The following is a 24,300-nucleotide window of genomic DNA, read 5'->3' as shown; positions in this document are numbered from 1 at the left end:
CTTTGCTTGGGCGCCGCCATGTTGTTTCGACGGCGCTTGAGAAAGTGCTTCCAGCTTGATCTTGTCGGTTGGAAAGCAGCGTTTGGGTGCTGAAGGAATCCTCGCGCCTTAGTTTCATCGAAGGGGGGGGGGCGGCTTCGAACGAAGAGCCGTCCCAATGGCGGTGGAGTCTCGCGTTACTCAGGAGGAGATTAAGAAAGAGCCCGAAAAGCCCATCAACCGCGAGAAGGTACAAAGGAGGAGTTGAAGGTGGCGGGGAGAAGCGGGGGACGGCTGGCTGGCCGGTCGCTCGGCTCGCCTTGCCTTGGTCGTGCGTGCTGATGCCGGTCCCGGTCCGTGGATCATTTTGTGATGCCGGTACCGGGCCGTGGTACAAAAAAGGTTGGGGACCACTGTGTTAATGTATTCATCTGCCTTCTTGCAACCTGTATCTACTGTTTGTTAAGATTCATGCTGGATATGTGCCCTGTGCTTTGTTCTTGATTTGAGCCTTTCCATGCACACATCTACACCCATATAAAAACTCCAGTTGCTCTCACCATTTCAAAGACTGCAAATGGCCATTTTCTGAGCCATGTAATCCTACACAGAAATTGTCCATTTCTACCGTATCTAAAATGTCTATGTAACATTATATGGCTTAGGAAAACGGCCATTTTCAGCCTTTTGAGTTTTACATTACTTTGTAAAATTAATTTTCTATCTAAAATTACATGATCACATCTTTGTAATTGCCACCACTCAACTGTTAAGTTAGCGAAGCCACAGATGGTCTCCTTTCTGGGGGTGACAATATGGCAATAACAGCTTGTTGTAAGCTTCTCCTTCAGAGTTTCAGGAGTTTGGTTTATTTCTCGGCAGTCTTTAATGTCTAGAGGGCTGGTGTATTTGAGTTTTGCCCCAGTGGGAGTCTAAGCTGGCTGGTGGTGGTCCTGTGGGAGAACTAACCATCAACTTGCAGCCTAGACAAGACACCCAGGGGAGCATAACCATCTTGTCTTTCTTTGGTCCTGATGTCTGGCTGTTCTGACCCAAACCTTGTTCCAAGTAAACAAACACTAAACCGAGATAAAAGCAAAACCTTTTCATGCTTCTCTGCGAATTCCGTTAATTCACGGTTAAAAGGCTATTAAAACTAATTGTCTCTGATAAGAACAAGCCTTGCCAAGGTTGTGCAAGGCTGCCAAAAGCACTAGATTAAGTTGCCAAGAAATATTCCAAACAAAAAGTCTTCAAGCACAAACCAAGATAGTCCAAACTTGCACAAGGCTTGAAGTGCAAGAACTTCTTTGCTTCCTGCAAAGAATCCCGGTCTCTCAGGCTGGCTTTTATCTCTTAAGGGAGGGGCCATTACCTTGCAGCCTTACTCCCGAGTCACCCGTGCTGCTGCTGCTGCTCTTTCCTACGAGCAGCCTTGTGCGCACTGGGCACAGGCCCCTTGGGGTCCTCTGCATCACTGCTGCCAGCCTCCACAATCTCCGAAGGCAGCACTCCACTTCCTGATGTCCTGGCCCCATCCCTACATCAACGCAGGCCCCTCATCTGAGACCTTGCTCTCTGAGACCTCAACCATCTGTACCTGCTGCCAGCAAACCATAACACTGGCAGGGCAAAGTGGTATCCATCTTACCTCCCTTAAGTCACCATGGAACTTGTGGATCCCAAAACAGCCACAACAGGCACTTGGCTTGCCATCTTGCCCTGTCACTGGGGTTTTTAATCTGGCTTCCTGGCTCTTCAGGCTATTTGCCATGGATTGCAATCTTCTTGTTCAGTCTGAGCTGGAGTTGATTTTAGAATGGTTTTGACAGTGGGATTTACAGTTCTTCTTTCCCCACACCCCAGTTGCAAGATGCAAGACGGAGTGGGGCCGATGCTTATGCTTGGGTACTCTTTTAGCTCTGTCTAACCTGGTGTAAATGGGGAGATTGTTTGAACTGCTGCAATGCACGCTACATAGGGCTGCCCCTGAAGAGTGCAGGTAGTCCTTGACTTACAACAGTTCATTTAGTGACCATTCAAAGTTACCACGGCACTGGAAAAAAAGGGACTTATGACCATTTTTCAGAGTTACAACCTTTGCAGCATCCACATGATCATGTGATCACAATTCAGACACTTGACAACCGGTTCATATTTATGACAGTCACAGTGTCCTGGGGTCAACCTTCTGGATCAGCAAAATCAATGGGAAAGCCAGAGTTGCTAACTAATCAACTGCACTATTTTACTTAACAACTGTGGCAAGATGGTGACATGGGGCAAAACTTACTTAACAAGTACCTGACGTAACGACAGAAATTTTGGGCTCAATTGTGGCCGTAAATCGAGCACTACCTGCATTTCAACAGGTGCAAAATGCAGCTGCACAGATAGGTACCACTTATTCAGCACATGTAACAATACTGCTCTATGAGCTGCGTTATACTTCTGTCACCTTTAAAGTCCTTCATCAGCTATCCAAAGAACTGATTTTTCCTGGTTATCTGGTTTGGCAGGAAGGTCGTGCTCTGGGTTTCATTAGCGTACCTTTTCTGCTCTAGCATCTATCCTGTGAAACACTATCTATCTTCTTCAGTCATTCCAAAAGAGAAAGGAGACCATTAACTAAGAGCTAGACATTGCCTAACACTTTTTTTTTTTAACAGCAGTCTGTGTTTCTTGTAAAGTAAAATGTGGCTACACCAAATGAAGAAGCTGGTCTGAGTTTGGTTCCATGCAGAGAAATCTTAAGTCTTGCAATGCCGTCATGAGCAAATATTTATCCTTAAGGATGCATGTCCTATCTTCATCATTTCTGATGTTGATGCACAGCAATATTACATGCTATAAAACAGCTATTTTCTGTCCCCTGAGATTACGCTCATTAAAAAGACTACTTCCTCACATTGTATTGATACAAGTGCCAACTTCCTTGACTGATTAAGCAACCTTTAGCAACTTTCTCCTCTGTCAACATTTACCACATTTCAAAGAGAAGAATTCTGGAAACAGTACCGTTGTTATTCAACGCTATCAAGTTCATGCCAAGATTAAAAATGCATTATATTTTGTTTAGTGATATAAAGCTTTAGAGAAGAAAGTGTACTCCAGAATTTGCATAAGTTTATGGCCCTAACAGCAAGAAGTGTGATTATCTTCTTCATATTGTCTAGACATCAGCTCATTTAAGCAATCCTGGGAGCTTTCTGCCTCATCATAACTTCCTCTTAAATCTGAAAAGCAGGAAGCAAAGTAATCAATGGCTTTTAAAGCTATCAATATTCTACAACTCAGACTCTGCTTAAGTGCCAACAAGTGACAAAATGAGGGGAGAGATTAAGAGAATGAGAAAAAAAGAAAGAAAAATATCCAATAAGCCTGGAAAAAGTTTTCCTCTTTTATTGCAAAAGGAAAATGTCCAGTCAGCTTATAAAGCTATTTATCTAAAGTATATCCAGGTCATCCTTGACTTACAACAGTTCATTTAATGACCGTTCGAAGTTACAGCAGCACTGAAAAAGTGACTTACGACCATTTTTCAGACTTACGACCATTGCAGCCTCCCCAAGGTCACATGATTTACCTTCAGATGCTTGACAACTGGTTCATATTTATGACGGTTGCAATGTCCCTAGTCATATGTCCATCTTTTGCAACCTTCTGACAAGCAAAGTCAGTGGGGAAGCCAGATTCACTTAATAACCGTGTTACTAGCTTAACAACTGCAGTGATTCACTTAACGGAAAAAAAATGTAAAATGGGACAGAAGTCACTTAACAAATTTCTCACTTAGCAGCATCCATGCTGGGCTCAACTGTGGTCATAAATCAAGGACTACCTGTATTAACAAAAAACCCTGCAGAGTTTACCTTTACTTATACTTTCATACATCATTTATATTTGCTTTATTGCATGTACATTGCATGTTTCCTCCAGGAACTCAAGGCAGTATGTAAGATCACCTCATTTTTACCCTACCGTACAGCACTGACTGAGTTGCAATGAAACAAGCCTACAAGAAAAAGAAGCAGGCTCAGAGAGCACCAAGGACCCCCCTCATTTCAACCTAGGGCTACAAATACTCTCCATTATTGGTACTGACTGAAAGGTAATGGCTGAACAAGCTCATCTATTGAGTTTCATGGTAGAATGTGAACTTCAGTTGCTCCACTCCCAACTCAACATTAGCAGGTAATTCATAAGTTCCGTTTCATGGGCTCGGTCTAAAAATAGTTCAAATATTTCATTCAACTTGAACAAGTCCAATTTTTGAGAATGTTGGCCCATTGCTCAGCAACAGTGAATCTGCACTTTTCTTTCTTCCAATAAAAGTAACAGAACTAGGTAGAAACTAATGGATGGAACGAAGAAAAAAAAAAACTCCTGCTATGTCTGAATCCAGATCCTAGCCTATTGTTCTTGTAACAAATCAGGGAGGACCAAACCAGCTTCAAACTCAGTTCAATTCAATTCACTGCAGTGAAAGACTAGCAAAGCTTCAAACTCAAATTCAAGCATAATGATACATTTCATAAGTATGTTTTCTCACCAATAAGCCAGAAGCTCTACAAAGTTGGGTTATTATTTCAAAACATAGCTATAATTAAACTTTAAGTGGGATACTGGGCAAGGTCTGGTGTATACAAGCAACTGACTAAAACAATGAGATAATAGATCAGGGGTCAAACTCAATTTCATTGAAGGCTGCATCAGGATTGTGTTTGACCTGGGGGGGGTGTGTGGGCATGGTAGGGGGCATGGCCAGCTCAACATCACTTGTGTCAGGGGTTTGTGGTAACCTGAGCATTCTGCCAGCAAAAACTGGCTCCAGAGCTCCGTTTTCGGCTGTGATGGCCTCCGGCATCCCTCTGCTTGTGAAAACGGAGCTTGGGAGGGCCACGTGTGGTCCTTCCAAGCTCCATTTTTGCTGGCAGAGGCACCGCAGGCCAGTCCCTCATTGTTTCCAGGGTGGCCCCGTGGGCCAGATCAAAGCACCCCTTGGGCTGAATGTGGCCCCCGGGCGTTGAATTTGACACCCCTGGAATAGATGGAACTGTTTCTGAATATTTCCCACGCTGACAACTCCCTGCAACCAGAGAACTAATACAAAAAGCAATGTGTTCATCTATGTATGACCTGCCTCATCAGTTGTATATTTTTTTTTAATATGCGAAGTACTATTTCCTACTAAATATGGAGAAACATTCAAAAATGGCATTCTTCCAGCTACAATGTTAGGTGATGCAATGAATTCAACCCTTCCAAAATTCTCTCCCGCAATTCTCACCTCATTTTGCTACAGGGAAAGACAGTCTTATTCTTGAATGTCCAGCTTTCATCCACAACACCACAAAACTGAAATGGAAGTTGCTCTGTCTGACAGAGGTTGCACAATCAAACTCCTGCAGGGAACATTTCCAAAGTTTGATAAGATGGGCTTCGAAAAGCTCTAACTTTATTAGAATAAGAACATATTTATACACTGATATGAAAAGCATTTAACCAAATAGAAAACTACAAAAATCCAACAAAAAGAACCTCCAAATTAGGCTTAGAGGCCTTCCTAAATGAGGATTATGTCATCAGAAAATTATGCTTCCAAAGTTATACAGGTAGAAAACGTTTCATGGGACAAGCAAAATATGAAATGAGCTTTAAAGTCTACTCAATTTTTTTTCTTTTTAGCATTTCACAACCTCAGTGATGACTAATCTAAATACAGGTAGTCCTTGACTTACAACAGTTCATTTAGCGACCATCAAAGTTACAAAGGCACTGAAAAAATGTGACTTATGACTGTTTTTCCCAGTTACCACCTTTCCACATCCTCATGATCATGTGATCAAAATTCAGATGCTTGGTAACTGGTTCATATTTATGACCGTTGCTGTGTCCCAGATCCTTTTACGTCCTTCTGTCAAACAAAGTCAGTGGGGAAGCCAGATTCACTTAACAACTGCGTTACTAACTTATCAACTGCAGTGATTCACTTAACAACTGAGGCAAGAAAGATTGCAAAATGGGGGCAAAATTCACTTAACAAATGTCTCACTTAACAACAGAAATCTTGGGCTCACTTGTGGTCGTAACTCAAGGACTACCTATATGGGGACAATGCTTGGATGCAGCAGAGTTTAGAACTGGAGTGAGAAACCATGGTGCCCTTAGCTGGTTCAAATTACCACTCCCAGAATCTGTGCCCTTGGTCATGATGCTGGGGATAAGGGTTATTGAAGCATTTGGAATCGATCAGACTGCCCCTCCTCTTAGTTAGAGGATGTCCTTTTAAGAAGCTCCTTCCCATTGGCTCTCCTGATCCAGAACACCCTTTGAAAAGCCACCAATTAGAGTGGTTAATTCAGTTCTTAAGACCTGAGGAGAAGCCAATCGCCCTTGACACAGCATAATAATGGTTTACCTTTTTTTGCTAAAAAAAAATGAAGCCAGACTATGATGTGATGTTTGAATCAAGAAGTGCTTAGTCACAAAGCACAGAATAAATAGAATTTTGTGGTAGAAAATACAACTTTGTATCAATCTTCTGAAGGTAGGAGTAATATGATGAATACAAAGTTTCACACTTAAGATGCTTGCTCCAAATCAAGCATATAAACATACATACATACATACATACATACACACACACACATATACATATGTATGTATGTATATATGTATGGTATTCAGCTTTGTTCGGGTATTTTCCCACGTCATTGTAGTTGTGCTTTTAAAGTTGTAGCAACGTTTTGGCAGAATCTCATCTGCCATCATCAGGCTTCTGTATTGTGTTCGTATATGAGTCAGACTTTCACAGCAGTTTATATATATATGTATATATGTTTGACATATTATGTATGTGTATAATTGAAAATAATTACATCTATTTCATTCCTTACTATTAAGGAATGTATGTGTCTACAGTTCAAGAGCTTGATAACTTCACAAAATAAAAGGAACCTATTTCTTTAAAATGCTGCATGAAACTAGGTGCTACTGCCATCTTGTGGTTAGTTACATTACAATCTTTGGAGGGTTCCAAATTCAGGGATAATATTCTGTATTTGCACATTATAATTCAGCTTGGGTAGGAGACCACCAGGACAACCAAGGGCTGAAGGATAGATTGGAAAATAAAAAATAAAAAAAACAGAAAAAGCCAATGGCAAACCATTTCTATTTTGCTGACAAAGAAATTACACAGACATATAGTTATCAGATCTAGTAAATATAAGAGAATATTTATCTTTTTATTTTATATTAAGCCTACCAAATACACTTACACAGAAATCAGATTTGAACAGTCCATTTCTGACAGAAGGCCACAATTTAAATCCTAGGAGATGCTTCCAATGTATATATTTAATATTAAAATATGGAGAATTAAGTGGATCACGAAGAGACAATTATTAGAGAAGTTATGACTCGCTGTGGCTCCTTTTAGGTAGAAGGAAAGTCAAATGTGTCTCATGTAATATATAAAACGTTGACTTTTATTTTTGAAATGGTAACTGAACCAGTTCAGCTAATTATATTTTCATCCGTTTGTTTAAATATAACTGGCATAGCAAATCAGAACTTAAGTTTGCAAAGCCTCTGATTATTCTAGAAGAAAGTATATAGTAGGGGTCTACATCTATATAGTAGGGGTGTTCAAACTTTTTGCTTGCCTGGGCAGCATTGAGTGTACATAAATTATCTTGAGCTGCATATGAAATATATAATCAATCTATACAAATCACGTTAACATTTTACAAATGTGGGGCCTCATTACTAGCTGTCCAGCCATATGCAGCGAATTAGCCATATGCAGGTTGGACACACTTGATCTAGAGTTCTTAATAGGTAGTGAAACATGTTCCAGCACTTGAACAAGGCCAATGGTGTGTGGCAAGAGCAGTAGTAAAGAAGCAATATCTGGAACGTCTGAGGTTTTCCATTTCTATAACAGGCCATCATTAAAAGGATACATCAATACAGGTAGTCCGCGTCTTACAACAGTTCATTTAGTGACCATTCAAAGTTACAGCAGCATTGAAAAAAGTGACTTGCAACATCCCCATGGTCACATGATCAAAGTTAAGATGCTTGGCAAAACTGGTTCGTATTTATGACATTTGCAGTATCCTGGGGTCATGCGATCAGCTTTTTGCGACCTTCTGACAAGCAAACTCAGTGGAGAATCCAGATTCACTTAACAACCATGTTACTAACTTAACAAAGTCAATGATTCACTTAACAATGGTGGCAAGAAAAGTTGTAAAATGGGGGCAAACACACTTAAAAATGTGCCACTTAGCAACCTAAATTTTGGGCTCCATTGTCATCGTAACTCGAGGACTACCTGTATAGGCAATACTGATTTCTAATGTTATGTGCAGCATGTAAATAGCACAATCTTTTGCAAGCTTCATGAGACCATAAAACAGAAGAATCCAATGTGCCACAATTATTTGGCAGAAAAATCAGGGTGGGGTATTTTAGCTTAATAGTAGTTACTATTGATTAGTAATCAAGAATTTACTAGAAAGTTGAGGATAACTTCCAAATGTTCTCAGAACTGGAACCTACCACTCAGAATCTACCAATACCATAATTTTGTTTTACAAAAATAGCTCTCATCACCATGTCTTAAAAAGGGTATTATATCCTTAGAAAGGTGCAGAAGTGATTGGGGTCCAGAATATTTTCCTTTGTCATACACTTACAATGAACTATTGATTGATTGTATTGCTACGCTGTTATTTTTGTAAAACACCAAAGCTAGAGGGAGGGACAAACTGTAAAATAATGTACAATGCAAAGGAGGAGGATATGAATTTCTTTTCTCTCTGCTAGAACACTAGATTCATCCAAGGAATTTAAGAAGTGGAAAATTTAGAACAGACAGAAGGAAAGATTTCTTCCTACAAAGCATTGTTGAAGAACAGAATTGCTGAAACCAAATGGCTGCCAGATATGTGTCACAGGTAATTCACTATCTGGAAATCTCACAGAAAGCACTAGACTTGCCCCAAAACTAGGCTTGACAAACTAGAGCCACAGTCAAATTACTGCTGACAATCTAGGCCTGGAAAGGCCAGGACTACAGTCAACTTAATTCTCTTTTACTTTCAGAGCTAACTATGAATCAATCTACTTTTATTCTGACTTGATCACCAATTATATTTAGTAGCTTAATCTGGAACAAAATTCTAATATTCACATTGGTGAAGACATAATACTCACCAAAGTTACTACTTTGAAACTGCATAGTGTTAGTAATGGAGAAAGAAGAAAAGAGATGAATGTTTCCTATGACTAGGTGATTAGAACAGTAAAACTACACTTAGGATTAGCAATTTGACACTTTAAATCCCATATGAAATACTCAATGGAAGACATTGACTAATTTCACACTTGCACTAAACAGTAACAGAATTGCTCTCATTTTGAGTAAGTTGTATGAATCCTGAACTCTATTACAGTGATACATAAACCATGTTTTATACTGAAAGTATTATGTATGAATTCAGCCACTGTGGTTTATTTAATCAATACTTAGATCTTTACAACATCAATATGACAATATCAACACTGCTTTAAACAAGACAAAGGGTAACTGTCTAATATGGAAGAGGACATATACATCTAGAGGGGAAAAGTCCATACCTTCCATTTTCGGCTAAAATTGCACCTTCATCCTTCAGGTGTTTACTTTGGGCTACACAATCTTCCAGAAGAAGCCCCTTTTTCCTTTTGGCCTCCTGAAGCCAATCAACTTCACCATTATCAACCAGGCCCTGTTCATCAGCAGCTTGAGCTTCAAATTGCTGGGATGTTACCTTAGATACCTTCTCACCAATCTTTCTCTTCCATCCAAAGGAAGCCATTCCAGAAAACTGAGAAGAATGCACATTTAATTATTGGTATAATTTTCATCTATATGTGAACACATCTATTTCAATTTATCACATCAATTTACATAGGTAATCCATGTTATGTAAGCAATCTAGCCTAAGCAACAAATCCATTTGCTTAAAAAAAGCCTTAATTTCTGCTGACAAAATCAGCTTACAATTTATCATTTTGCTACCTACAGGTGTTCAAATGAATTAAAAGCAAAATCACAGATGCTGGCTGGGGAATTCTGGAAGTTCATAGATCTTAAAGTTCCAGAAGTTGGCCTAAATCATAAAATGCTATCCTTTAAGTTCATGGACGTTTATAATATTATTTTTAAAGTACCTTTCAAGCAAAGCTGAGGCATATATCAGCTGCTTATTTATACCCAAGAGGATTCAGACAATCAAGATACAAGGGCTAATTTCAGCATTCCCACCCTTCAGGTTTCCTACATTTCCAAGTACCTGAAGAGCTATCAATCTGAAATAATGTCTTCCAGGACTGGTCTGACCATAGGCAGAAGCTTTGCCATGGCTGGAACCATGATAGGCATTTTGCCCCCTTTGAACTACAACTCCCAGAATGTCTCCCGGTGGGACTTAAAAAGTCTTGGTACAAAGGAGCCATCAAGGTTGTTTTTCAAATATCCCAGTCCACCCTTTACAGAATGAAAATGCAAACAAAGGTGAAATAAATGTCTTTTATTTGGAAAAACTTAGGAGAGAAAAGGTCAGAATCCGGTGGAAAGAAGGGTAGCATGATTACCTGGAGGCTCCCCTCTCCAACGGTGTCTTTCTAGTGCTGTCGTTCGTAGGATAACAACCAACCGGAAATGGCAAACCCGAAAATAGCGGCGCTCTGCGCAATGTCACAAACTCTATGTTCAATTTCCGCTTTGGGGGGGGAGGGTCGCGAAGGTCTGCTCTAACGTCCATGGAGAAAAGGAGTGGGGGGTTGAGGAGCACCATGAAAGGAAAAATACGTTCTATGTACCGACCATGAGACCATTCTTTATTATGTTCATAAAATTAATGGTGAAGGAATTCCAGAGCTCCACGGCGAGCCAAGTCCTGGGATTGCACCGCAGAGCCTACTGGGTGTTGTAGTATGTTGTGTGATCACGTGACCGACATGGATTGCTACTATTGGCTAGCATTAGAATTTTAACCGTCCCACTTGCGAATAATGGTCCCTTTATGGACTTCAACTCCCAGAATTCAATTCCCTGAGCAATGCTTGCTTAGGAATTCTGGGAATCGAAGTCCACAAATGATAAGAGGGCCATCGTTCCCCAACCTTGCTTGACTGGGTTAAGAAGATCCTCTCCACCCAATCCTCAGGCTGGAAGAGACAATATGAAATGTATCACCCAGGGGTCGTCAAACTTGACAGTTTTAAGACTTGTGGATTTCAACTCCCAGAATTCCTCCTTTAATCATGTTAGCTCAGGAATTCTGAGAGTTGAAGTCCACAAGTCTTAAACTTGCCAAGTTTGAAGACCCCTTTGCCAATCCATTCTTCCTCTATTTTTCATTATCTCAGACAGTGGCACGGCCCTCATTATATGCAAGGTAAACAAATGGTGATTTTTTTGGCTTTGCTGATCTCCCTTTTCATGTCATTTGCTGATGGGGGAAGTGTATCTGTCAAAGTGTTGTAGCAATTCCTCAAACATGAACCTTGAAATTCAGTAAGATGGATACCTTGTTTATACCTTGATAAACTATGAACACCTGAACTCCTAAAGCAGAGGTCTCCAAACTTGGCAACTTTAAGACTTGTGGACTTCAACTCCCAAAGTCCACAAGTCTTAAAGTTGCCAAGTTTGGGAGGCCCTGTGATCTAAGAATAGTATTTTGAACTCTCTTTTTAAAGCAACGACCAACCATGGCAACTTTTAAGACTTGTGGGCTTCAGTATGGCTGGCTAGGGAATTATGGGAGTTAAAGTCTACAGCTCCTGAAGTTACCAAGGTTAGACACCCGTTTTAAAGCAAGCTTGATTCCAGGTAATTTCACAGACAAATTTGGGTAATTTTCTTGACAGCAATAAGGAGGTGGTTTGTCTTTGTCTTCCTCTATTATGCTTTTTTTTTATACCAATAGTTAAAACCATAGCTGTAGGATATGGGGATGATCTCCCATACAATTATTAATTATTAATTCAATCCTACCCTGGATCAGCCAATACAGATTTTTTTTTTTAAAAAAAACCTGAATGATGAAACTATTGAGTTGTTTTCCCTCATTTCTCACCAGATCAGGACTGTAGTGGCAACATAGTTTTGTAGTCTGACACCCATTTTGGGGGAGGATACAGTAGATTGCATATTCCACATAAAAAGGAACTAAGATTGTACTTATGGTTTATTAATTTTGCTGACCTAACAATATCAGGCTGTATTCAATCTGCCAATCAGAGGAAATTATACTGGGCTTGATCAGGAATAGGCAATCTGGTCTGTCCCTTCCACTTATCTCACATTACTATACCCATAAACCAAGGGTCTTCAAATTTGGCAAGTTTAAGACTTGTGGACTTCAGCTCCCAGAATTCCCAAGCTAACATGACTGGAAGAGGAATTCTGGGAGTTGAAGTCCACAAGTCTTAAAGCTGTCAAGTTTGAAGACCCTGCATAAACTATTAGGGCTGATGGGAGTAACAGAATATCAGGCTAGAGCCTGGACCACAAGGACTGACAATGATACATACACCCCTGGTTCATCATTATTCTACACTACAAGGGTATTTCATGTGCACTTATTTATAACTTACTCACCAAAGCCCCTAAGCCTTAGTGAATGATTGGCAGTGGTAATAATATAATTAATGAATTCCTGAATTTCTAGGAAGCCTGGGATTCTTCAGAAAGACATCTTGAAAGCATTGTTATCCTCGGCTCTCTAGGGGGGTCAGAGATTAGGTTCTTTTCTTCAACTGTTGCTGAACTACTACTCCCACCAATAACTGGATCGGAAGTTGCTATTAATCCAATGTCGAAATGTATTTCTCCCACTGTAGTAAACCTCCATCAATGCTGAGAAAGTCCCCAACAATTAAGAAGAACTGACAGATGAATTAAGGAAGCTAAGAAACTGTACCATGAAATTTCAAGATTTACTTGCATACAGTTTAATGTTTGTTAAAAGTAACAGGTCATATACAGCTATCACAAGCAATTTCATTCAATATTGATCCTCCCCCCCAAAAAAGAGAGAAAGAGAGAGAGAGAGAGTATGCAATAAAAGTAGGCACATATTGTTTTTGAGAAATGGTGATCATCCATTTCATAAGCAATACAATGGTAAAAATCAATTGGCAAAATTATCTCAAAGTTTATACTGATTGAAAAGTTAAAAATGACAAAACATGTGAAAGTCAGCCTTTGGAAAGATTGCACTATGAAGACGGATGGGATTTTTACTTTTTACCAATGTTAAGAATTTACATTGCACAAGGTTTCCACTTCCTATCTTTACTACACTGCCCCTCCCCCCTTCAGCAATCAATGATGAAGTGTTTGCAATAAAAAGATCATCTGAAGGGCTTTTCCACTGGAAGGAGCCCAAAGGAACAATATTTGAATAGGCTGCTTAGTCAAGCTATACACTTCTGTTGTTTTTTCATTTTTGAAAACAGATTCTTTTTCTTCATAGTTCCCATCATGGTCAGTTCTGCAAAGCAGCTCATATTTTATGATCAACAGCCCCGACCTTCCTGTAATGCTAAGAAGTGCCAGCAAATAACCCTTCACTATAGGACCACACAAGGCCTGAATTAAAAGGGGGGGGGGGAGTAATTTCAACATCAATATTTTACTCTAACTCTAAAAATTGTTACAAAACATTGATTCATATATTTTTGCTTGAATACATCCAAGATATTCTTCTGCCCAAGTTAACAAGAAATTAAAAAGGGAGCATTGAAATAGCTTTTAAAGAAAAATTACAAAATTCTGTATTTAAGAATAGACAGCTGTACTCTTTTGCTATGAACTTTGCCCCTCATATTCCAAAGATGTTAAGGCCTGATAGTGTGACACCACCCCAACACTCAATAAAACTTATATACATTTAAAAAATTAAAAGTTTTACATGATAACATTTCTTAACATAGACACTGAATATAAAATCAAGCTGATGAGGCTAGCAGATATCTTCCATTCATTTCAGTTGGATTTGAGCAGGAAACATACCAAAGCTACAGTTAAATATGCAGACAGATTTAAAAATATGGAACCCCAAAGTCAACACAATTTTACTTCAGGTTGGACTTACTTTTGGATTCACTGAAACAGAGAAACATGACACTTATGGTTTACACACACTTATTTTTAGGAATCCCCCCCCAAAAAAAATTTAAGATTGTAGCTTGCCAAAAACATTTTGAACTATGAAGGGGAAAAAAGGTCATTTACGCCATTTGCCAAGTTCAATATTAACAATTCCAAATTAACACAGCATAAATAGTAATAGTAATAACAAAAAATCACAGTAATTGTGAAGATGCAGCAAAGCAAGATGTAACAAGTAGTTTTATTTGCTTGTTGTAAATTAAGGACTACTACTTGGTCCCCAAGACAACCATCTCTTTTTATATATCACAGCAACACTATTTAGCTACTGACTCCTTTTACACACACACATATACACACCCCGCAGCCCTTTTCTTCCCACACACTTTATCTCTTTTGGGGTACAAGTCAAGTTCTGTAATAAAATCACTGTTTAAATTCTGGGAAGTAATGAAATATGAAACCACATTCATATAGTGTTCGCCTCTACAAAGGCCAGCCCATGGCAAAAGCCCATGGCTATAGATTTGAGGGCCTCCTGACCATAGCACAAATTTTGAAGTCCAATGTCTATTTAATTAAACTATTAAAACAACACAGCTCCTGAATTAATGCATTTATAGACCGAACTAGGCTTCTTCAGTGCATCTTGAGTTGCTGATACAAACTCACTAGATACACATTATTGTATTCAAACCCAAGCATCTCTTTTATCGGCTGTTCTTAAATTCTTTGCTGGCACAATTCAGTTGGGTACCTCTGCTATACATTCCCATCAAAGTAAAAGACTTTACAGGATGAAGTCAAGCTAGTGTCTCCTTGATAATGGCTGGTGTACAGTTTTTATTATCCTGCTTTGCATGGAAATTGGAGGCTGATGATAATTGAAATCATACTGCAAAACATTCCAAAGGCACTACATTAAGCAAGAGAAATCTGTTCTCTGGCATCTGCGCCTCTTATAAGATGGCTCACACACTGCTTTGTCATTGTTTGCTTAACCATGGTTTGTTGAATAAGCCACAATTAGCTGGCCATACCTATCATAATCCATGTCTGCAGAATCACAGTCTGTTAAATAAGCTACAATTAACATAGCTTTACAGTGTAACAGCTGGGATCACACAACATGCTAAGCCAGGCAGAAGCTGTTATGCCATAGCATGATATATGAACCTATGTCTCATTAATAAAGACGTATTAATGGATTTGTTTTTCTTGATCATATGCATATCAAATCACAGTTAAGGATTTGCCTGTGTTCCGAAATTTTCACTTAGTGCATTTGCATTACTCATGACTAAAGTGTTGCATCTGTACCAAGCACAGATCAATTTCAGCCTCTTTTCTGTTTTTAAGATGAAAACTCTGTTTGCTGCCTTATCTTAAGTGTGGGCTTATTGGCAAGGAATAATATCCCAGGATCCCTATTTCTTCCACACCGTTAGCACAACCGATAACAAAACCAGGACCAATTTATATAGTACAGTAAGTCACATAAACTGATGATCTCAAGGGCTATTACTAAAAGATCCTTTACAGTGGGTAAATAAACAGAATACTTGTAAACAATAACAATAAGGGAAAAAAGTATAATATCTTGTTATAGCAGTTGTGGAAGCCAAGAGGAACAGAAAGCAAAACAAATTCATAAACACAAGAATCTGGTTTATCATCTCATTTGAACGGGATTTTATACATTTGGAATCTTAACTTAAATGCCAAGAATAATCAAATTGTGCAAATCATGGTTAAGTGTTATGTCTTCACCAAACAAGGATTGCTGAAACATGATACAGTATTTCTATTTAAACACCATTCTGTAATTTTAATCAGTTCAAATTAAGCCTTCTTTAACTCTTTAGCGTAATTTTTATCCAATAAAAATACCCAAGATTTTTTTTACAGTAGAGAAAGGGAGATTCTCACTAGCAGTTTTTCAATAAGAAAATTTAATGTGTGGCAGCTGACTTATTTCTGACTCGACCAATTAAGTTCTATACATATCAAAACCAAACCAAAGTTACTTCATCTTTCAAAACGTTTAGAAATCTTAATTCGGTATATATAAAAGCAGTATAAAAAAGTGATTATGCAACACAGGCAAAATCCAGATCACTCTTACTAGAAGAGCGGTCTGCTAGAGATCTTGTATGAAAGCTGTATGAAAACAGGAGCCACTGAAATCCCAGGGCAGACCAGGACGTGATTCCAAGAACTGGATACACCAGTCTAGGCTATCCTATCAGCCATGGAACCATTGGGTTTAGATTCAGGCACAGAATCCATATCCTGTTGTGGCTGCAGAAACCTGCTTCCACGCACCCAACATGGGTCAGAAAACCTGCAGAGTTTGCAATCTGGGTCAAGCATAGTATCATTCTCACAGATCAGTTGTGCTGTGGTGGTGGTGGTGGAAATACCCCTATCTCATGAATCCTTCCTAAGGCCAACCATGGTCGGAAGTTGTGCATACGTAAATTCTGATTGCCTTCCAAGGAACAACAGAACACCACTCACCTCACCATTTTACAAAGTGCTTCCGAAACTTGTCCCATGCAATGAATTTTCAGACCCTGCCTTTCTCTTCACTGAATTAAACCGAACATTGTTATATTTGGTATTATCATTTTCAAGACAAAGTCCGAATTGGTCAAAGCAGAGTACCATTACTATATTTTTTTTTTTGTCTTTTCCACTCAAGTGCACCACTAGCTGTTGAAAACTTAGAGTAAGTGCCAGACGCCTGAAGTGCTGTTTGACAGGGGAACACTTTTGTTGACACAACAGAATACAAGGAAAGACAGTTTCCAAAAGTTGCCTTTTGATCTCAGAAATGAGCACATGTACTGTAAAAGGAATAAATTATCAGCATACAAAGGTCAAACTCCATGAAGCCCTAATGATACACAATGTAAAACATACTGTTCTTGTACCTGCACATCATTTACCAGTAGACTATTTAATCATAATTTGCTTCGGTACATTAAAGATAGCCTTCCCCGACCTGGAAACCTCCAGATGTGCCCTTCCTAATCTGCAGACAGAATGGCAAACACATCTGGAGTACATCTGGTTTGGGAAGGATGCAGTATGAGGTGTAGACTGCTTCTAAATGCAAGTTCGATTCCTGTGCAAATTGCAATGTGGCTAGTCTTCTCAGTGCCAAAGTTAACTGTAACTTGATTATAATTGGAAGCATTTGACTATGATTTTTTTTCCTTTTTCGGCATGCTTATTGCTGTAAAAAAAAAGCCAAGCTTATAAATCATTGTGCAAGTATTTTAATAAGATTTGCACACATTTCAAAAAATTCTATCGTGTGGCTCCCTGATCTTGGGGTTATTTCGGTTGTAGAAGAGTCAAGTGAAGAGGTCACTGAAGAGGTAAGAGATGCATCAGATGGTTTTGCTTGAACATCAGGGTCCGAGTCCTTCTGACCAGATCTATAATTAGTCACAGAGCCTGACCTCTGGGGAGTGGTAGTCCCCGATTTTCCTTCCATCATTTCATCTAGGGCAAGGAAAGAGAAGAATTTAAAGAGTAGGGCAATTTGAGAAATTAGTAAGGCAAAATGTTAAAAGTCGCCAGGTTCTATGTATCCAGAATGAACATTTTATCATTATCATTGTTGATGATTGCATAGTAACCCAGGTGTTTAAACTGGATTTGGCATTTTTATTCAACTGGAGCAGGGGTGTCAAACTTGATTTCATTGAGGGCCGCACGAGGGTTGTGTTTGACCTCGGACAGCCATGTTGGGCATGACACAGGACCGCACCTCCGTACACATAGTTTTATACACTTATAATAGAGAGGCATACATTCCTGTGATTTTGTTCTTTTAATACATACAGGGCTGTCAAATTCCCTGCCTGCGGGCTGGATGCGTTAGGTGCTGACCGTGCCCATGCCTGGTTTAACAAAGGGGAAAAAGTCCCGATATGTCACGTGACGCCACCATGATGGCGTGAGTTTGACACCCCTGATCTACTATGAGAGAGAGAGAGAGACAGAGAGACCAGATCAAGAAACTGACTCCATGGGAAGACTAGAATAATAAATTATTGACATAGGCTATAGTAGCAGAATCCTGCAAGCCTGATAGGTAAAATATTTTTCCTTTCCTCCCTTTTACCTTCTGAATCAAGGATGGCCTACAACAATCTGGCAGCCAAAATGGGGCACTGGGGGGAGCACATGTGCCTTGTTTTGGCTGCCAGCATGCTGCATACTGTCTAGGCCTAGAATGGGGTGCCAGTAGGGGCATATGCAGCCCCCTGCACCCCATTTTCAGTAACAGAGGCACTGCAGGCTGATCCTTTGCTATTTCCAGGCTGGCCCCATGGGCCATATCTAAACACCCCACGGGGGCCTTGAGTTTGACACCCCTGTCTAGAGACACCCCTGTCCAGGTTCTGGGATAGGCAGATGTTGTTGTCTGATGGTGTCAAATGTATTCATCCAAGGATGGGTGCAATTCCAAGTAAAGGTGCCTTTTGCAATTGACTTACAGGGATTTTGTCAATGCCAATGCTGCTGAAGTGGTGCTCCAGTTCTTTGGGGATTGTGCCTGTTATTATTAATCATTATTAAAATGTATTAGAAAGGTTTTGCTCAACTCAATAAAAACTTGACTTTTTCCACGTGGCCAATCAATTAGGAACCAGGTGTTTGCCATTCCATTGATTCTGAATATCTATCACCAAGAAATACACTGCTCAAAAAAATAAAGGGAACACTTAAACAACACAATGTAACTCCAAGTCAATCACACTTCTGTGAAATCAAACTGTCCACTTAGGTAGCAACACTGATTGACAATCAATTTCACATGCTGTTGTGCAAATAGAATAGACAACAGGTGGAAAGCATAGGCAGTTAGCAAGACATCCCCAATAAAGGAGTGGTTCTGCAGGTGGTGACCACAGACCACTTCTCAGTTCCTATGCTTTCTGGCTGATGGTTGGGTCACTTTTGAATGCTGATGGTGCTTTCACTCTAGTGGTAGCATGAGACGGAGTCTACAACCCACACAAGTGGCTCAGGTAGTGCAGCTCATCCAGGATGGCACATCAATGCGAGCTGTGGCAAGAAGGTTTGCTGTATCTGTTAGCGTAGTGTCCAGAGCATGGAGGTGCTACCAGGAGACAGGCCAGTACATCATGAGACGTGGAGGAGGCCGTAGGAGGGCAACAACCCAGCATCAGGACCGCTACCTCCGCCTTTGTGCAAGAAGGGACAGGAGCAGCACTGCCAGAGCCCTGCAAAATGACCTCCAGTGGGCCACAAATGTGCATGTGGCTGCTCAAACGGTCAGAAACAGACTCCATGAGGGTGGTATGAGGGCCCGACGTCCACAGGTGGGGGTTGTGCTTACAGCCCAACACCGTGCAGGATGTTTGGCATTTGCAGACTGGCAAATTTGCCACTGGTGCCCTGTGCTCTTCACAGATGAAAGCAGGTTCACACTGAGCACATGTGACAGACATGACAGAGTCTGGAGATGCCGTGGAGAACGTTCTACTGCCTGCAACATCCTCCAGCACGACCAGTTTGGCAGTGGGTCAGTAATGATGTGGGGTGGCATTTCTTTAGGGGGCCGCACAGCCCTCTATGTGCTCGCCAGAGGTAGCCTGACTACCATTAGGTACCGAGATGAGATCTTCAGACCCCTTGTGAGACCATATGCTGGTGCGGTTGGCCCTGGGTTCCTCCTAATGCAAGACAATGCTGGACCTCATGTGGCTGGAGTGTGTCAGCAGTTCCTGCAAGACGAAGGCATTGATGCTATGGACTGGCCCGCCCGTTCCCCAGACCTGAATCCAATTGAGCACATCTGGGACATCATGTCTCGCTCCATCCAACGCCACGTTGCACAACAGACTGTCCAGGAGTTGGGGGATGCTTTAGTCCAGGTGTGGGAGGAGATCCCTCAGGAGACCATCCGCCACCTCATCAGGAGCATGCCCAGGCGTTGCAGGGATCATACAGGCACGTGGAGGCCACACACATTATTGAGCCTCATTTTGATTTGTTTTAAGGACATTACATCAAAGTTGGATCAGCCTGTAGTGTTTTTTTCCATTTTAATTTTGAGTGTAACTCCAAATCCAGACCTCCATGGGTTGCTAAATTTGATTTCCATTGATAATTTTTGTGTGATTTTGTTGTCAGCACATTCAACTATGTAATGAACAAAGTATTTAATAAGAATATTTCATTCATTCAGATCTAGGATGTTTTATTTTTGTGTTCCCTTTATTTTTTTTGAGCAGCGTATATATGGTAATTAAAACTGAAGCTTTGTTGAGCTATGATCAAAAGCCTTTGAGACTCAACAAAAAAGCTTATTATTTATATGTTTCACAATATATAGTGGATTGATGAAATATTTTCCCATGTGGTGCCTTACAGCAATTTCTGGTGATCTTATCTGCGCTGACTTCTAAAGCACATATTGCTATTGGGTTGCAGATACTGGATGAGTGGGAGAAGCAGCATGAGATCCCAGCTACTTTCTATTTTTATGGATTTTAACTTTTGCAATTAATTTTAAATCTGCAGTGGCATGATCCAGACTAGCACCACCATAAGCACCACAGAAAGCAGACGGTTGATCTTTCTTTCCCCATTTATAAATGCTGATATACTCTACCTAAGAGGCTGCCTGCAAATAACCAGTTTTACATACCATCAATGCTACGGAAGTCCAGTAGATAAGTCCTGCTATCCACCTGGTATAACTGCAGACTCATTTTGGAATATGTGCCTGTTATTGGATTCTTTCTCCGAACACGCAAGTAGTATGGATTGACAACCTAGGAAAACAAAGTAGAAACTTAACAGAGAACATCAAAAGAATTATTGCATTGGTTGTCATTATCTCTATTTGAAAATCATCACTTGCAGGGAGGCAATTTAAGCAATCTCACCTTCCATTCATAATCCAACTGCTTGATTGCCCGGCAAACTTCCGCCATTATATCATTTGGCCGACTCTGACTCCGAATTCCTAAATGCCATTTAGCTCTCCTGACCCCCTGATGTTTGGACTTTTGGGGATTTAGCTCATCGAGTGTATGGCGTGACCTTGGTACTTCAGCAACTAAAAACGGCACTCTTTCAGGGTGGGGTCGGGAAAAATGTTCCTCAAGAAAGGAATCTGGTGGGCTTGTAGCTAAGTAGAAGTCTTTTGCTTCGTTCATTATTCTTCTATTATCTATAATGAGGTGATAGGCAACGGCTAACGGATCCTGGTGATTGCGACTATATAAGCAGCTTAACACTTCCTCCTCTGTACATTCAAACTTATCGCAGACTTCTTTTAAGGCTTCATCATCAATCATAGTTGAGCTGTAAGAAGGATCTTCAGGAAAGAGGTACTTGGGGAGGTCTTGTTTAAACCATTCATGTTCCCTAGATGCAAAGCAAGAACCATTTTAAAAGCTAGCCGGTTCCACCATTTCGCCATGTTTTACTGACAGAACATGCAAAGTACACGGAAAAATATGTGCTATAATAGCGGGGGAAAACGTTTCCACTTTCAACCCACATATGGATTTTGCTGAATTTGAAATTAAAGTCCGGTTAGATGCTGTCACTGTAGTAATAATCATCAGATTCAAACATAATCTTTTAAGCAATATTCTTCTCTTCCCTTTTTTAAAATCTGAAGATCTTAACTTCAGTTTTTTCTTGATAAAAAAATAAGTCACCTTTATAATTAAAATAGGAAGTTGGAATAAGTTACAGTACTGCACTTACAAATAAATTTTAAGTTTTTTTTTAACTTTTACAGTGTGGCTATTCCATATGAGTGTTATTTGTAAAAATATTCAAATCATAATTAAACACAATATAAAAGTTTTAAAAATCAGCAAAGGAGTTTAAAATATTAATACTGTAGAACCTTTTTAAAGAAATTTCCTGCAAATACTACTTTTAAAGTATAATTAAAGTATAATCAACAAATTAAATGAAATTGGGAATGCAATATAAAATAGCAAAAGTACTTAAGACTTATATACCGCTTCACAGTGCTTTATAGCTCTCTTTGAGTAGTTTACATTACAATATGCTTTTTATATTGGTACATAAAGTACCTTTTGGAATGTGTTTGTTTACACTGAGTTGGGCTGTCTCCAAAACAGAGATTATAAACCAAAAAGATCTATGTACTGATTAAGAATAATGAGAATTGTAGAGGAACTGATCAGGGGAGAGAAAAACAGTTTGTTCAGGGGCGAATAAATTATTTCAGGTTGGGGTCTGGAACTGAGTTCCCTGACTTGCTAGTTGGCTGGAAAAAGGCCTTCTAGTAGTGTGGTGTCATCACTGTAGAAAAATAGGATGAAAAATCTTCCCTCAATTTTTTGAAATGGGAGGGGAGTTCAAATCTGGAACAGGACAACTTTGTCTTACAGAAATCTCAAGTGCCTATTCTCACTTAAACTGCTCCTCCAGAAACCCCCAAACAGAGTGAAAATTAGGTTGCCAAATTTTCAAATATTTGTGGGGGCCTTGAAACAAATGAAACAAAGAAGTTTCATTACCAAAGTAAGTAATGGCATCAGTGCACCAAAGACATTACAGTTCAACCCTGAGCTACGAACACTCTCTTCTATATGTTTCAAATATTTTTACCATAATATTTTGGCCATGTGGCCCATCTTCTAGAGCAAGAGGTCTTCAAACTTGACAGCTTTTAGACTTGTGGACTTCAACTCCCAGAATTCCTCCTCCAGTCATGTTAGCTCAGGAATTCTGGGTGTTGAAGTCCACAAGTCTTAAACTTGCCAAGTTTGAAGACCCTTGTTCTAGGGGGTTACAAGTGTGATACCATGTGGTTTGAGCAATGACTACTCCTGAATATGGGGAATTCCATAACACACAATTTATTTATTATTTAATTAATTTTTATGTTACCCATATTCCCTATAACACTTTGGGCAGCTAGTTCAGATCTCAACTTAATTTTATATAACATAATTTAAATGAAGACCAATTTGGTTCAATTCATATGCAAAGACATCATGCTCTTAATTCAAATAAAGAAATAGATGTTCTCTATTCACATGCAGGGCTAATCTTCAGGTAACCTAAAATAAACATGGTGTCAGAGTGTATTGGGCTCAAGTTTTGATCCAACTCCCTTTTGATTCAACTCAACCTAATCACAAAATGGCTTAATATGATACAATAACCAAGACAGTGTGAAGCCAACAATTGAATAAAACTTGCATAGTTTTAGAATGATAATTGCCTCCATGATGGAACCAGATGCTGTAAGATACCTTATATCTTTCACCGTTGCTCTCTTCATAGGATCCACCTGTAGCATGTGTTTCAAGAGACTAATAACTGCTGAATTTAAGTACTGAGGCGTATAAAAGATACCATCACATATCTTCTTAAAAAGTGTTGGCACATGATCATCATCAAAGGGAAGAGTTCCACATAATAAAGCATAGAGAATAACACCACTGCTCCAGATATCTACTTCTGGCCCTGCGTATAACCTGTAAAATGGAGATCATAATATTTTTTCCAAGTAAAAAATACAACTTGTGTTACACTGGATTATTAGTCTTTTAAGCAATGTCTGTAATATAAAATAGAACAAAACTGGTAAAGTGAGCTAATTTCTATAGTCAGAAAGACCAAGGCCTTGATCTGGTTTGGGCAAATTTAATGGGCTGTAGTCCAATACTGTCTCTTGTTTACACATTTGTGGCAGGATACAGCCTCTCCCCTTCTCTGAGCAGCCTCCTTTCTATCTAATTATGCTTAATGTAGGATTAGTCAGCTTGTCTAAAGCAACAGAACCAAGCCCTCAAGTTTCCAAAAGTAGTTAAATGCAAGCTTTGATTACTTTAGCCCTCATTAGCATTATGTAGTGACTAATTTAAGGTAAGAGGCATAGGAAATTTAAGGTAAAGATACCATGGAATCATCTCCCTCACATGGAGATGATGCCATACAAAACTCCTTGTCCACTCCTGACTATATTAGCTGCAGTTAAAGCATAGACTACATACATTAAAGAACTGTTGTGAGGTTAAAAACAAAATATGCTCGTGAGCTCCTTTGAATGAAGAGTGTAGTTCAAATGCAATTTATATTCAGCAATATAACACACC

The 24,300-nt window shown here is 39.6% G+C and overlaps 2 protein-coding genes across 6 annotated transcripts in view; both read right to left on the bottom strand.

Annotated features, from left to right (window-relative positions):
* The window catches only part of TTC33 (tetratricopeptide repeat domain 33), a 30,161-nt gene extending 19,465 nt beyond the window's left edge, over nucleotides 1-10,696 (bottom strand). Inside the window, exons 1-2 of the mRNA XM_026666438.2 lie at nucleotides 10,630-10,696; nucleotides 9,631-9,860 (exon numbers count right to left, since the gene is read on the bottom strand). Of these exons, the coding sequence (XP_026522223.1) occupies nucleotides 9,631-9,851 (221 nt within the window). The 5' untranslated portion in view covers nucleotides 9,852-9,860; nucleotides 10,630-10,696. The remainder of the gene's footprint in view (nucleotides 1-9,630; nucleotides 9,861-10,629) is intronic.
* Nucleotides 10,697-12,980: 2,284 nt separating this feature from the next.
* The window catches only part of PRKAA1 (protein kinase AMP-activated catalytic subunit alpha 1), a 37,417-nt gene continuing 26,097 nt past the window's right edge, over nucleotides 12,981-24,300 (bottom strand). For all 5 annotated transcript variants that reach the window (XM_026666443.2, XM_087958501.1, XM_087958499.1 and 2 more), the window contains 4 exons: nucleotides 23,455-23,679; nucleotides 21,094-21,577; nucleotides 20,853-20,979; nucleotides 12,981-17,671 (listed from right to left, as the gene is read on the bottom strand). In XM_026666443.2, coding sequence (XP_026522228.1) covers nucleotides 17,427-17,671; nucleotides 20,853-20,979; nucleotides 21,094-21,577; nucleotides 23,455-23,679 — 1,081 coding nt within the window. In that variant the 3' untranslated portion in view covers nucleotides 12,981-17,426. The remainder of the gene's footprint in view (nucleotides 17,672-20,852; nucleotides 20,980-21,093; nucleotides 21,578-23,454; nucleotides 23,680-24,300) is intronic.

Source organism: Notechis scutatus, chromosome 2 (genome assembly GCF_049901735.1).
Source record: "Notechis scutatus isolate UNSWTSFEM ecotype Mainland chromosome 2, rNotScu1.2, whole genome shotgun sequence".
Taxonomy (NCBI): domain Eukaryota; kingdom Metazoa; phylum Chordata; class Lepidosauria; order Squamata; family Elapidae; genus Notechis; species Notechis scutatus.
This window is presented reverse-complemented; position numbering and strand designations above follow the sequence as displayed.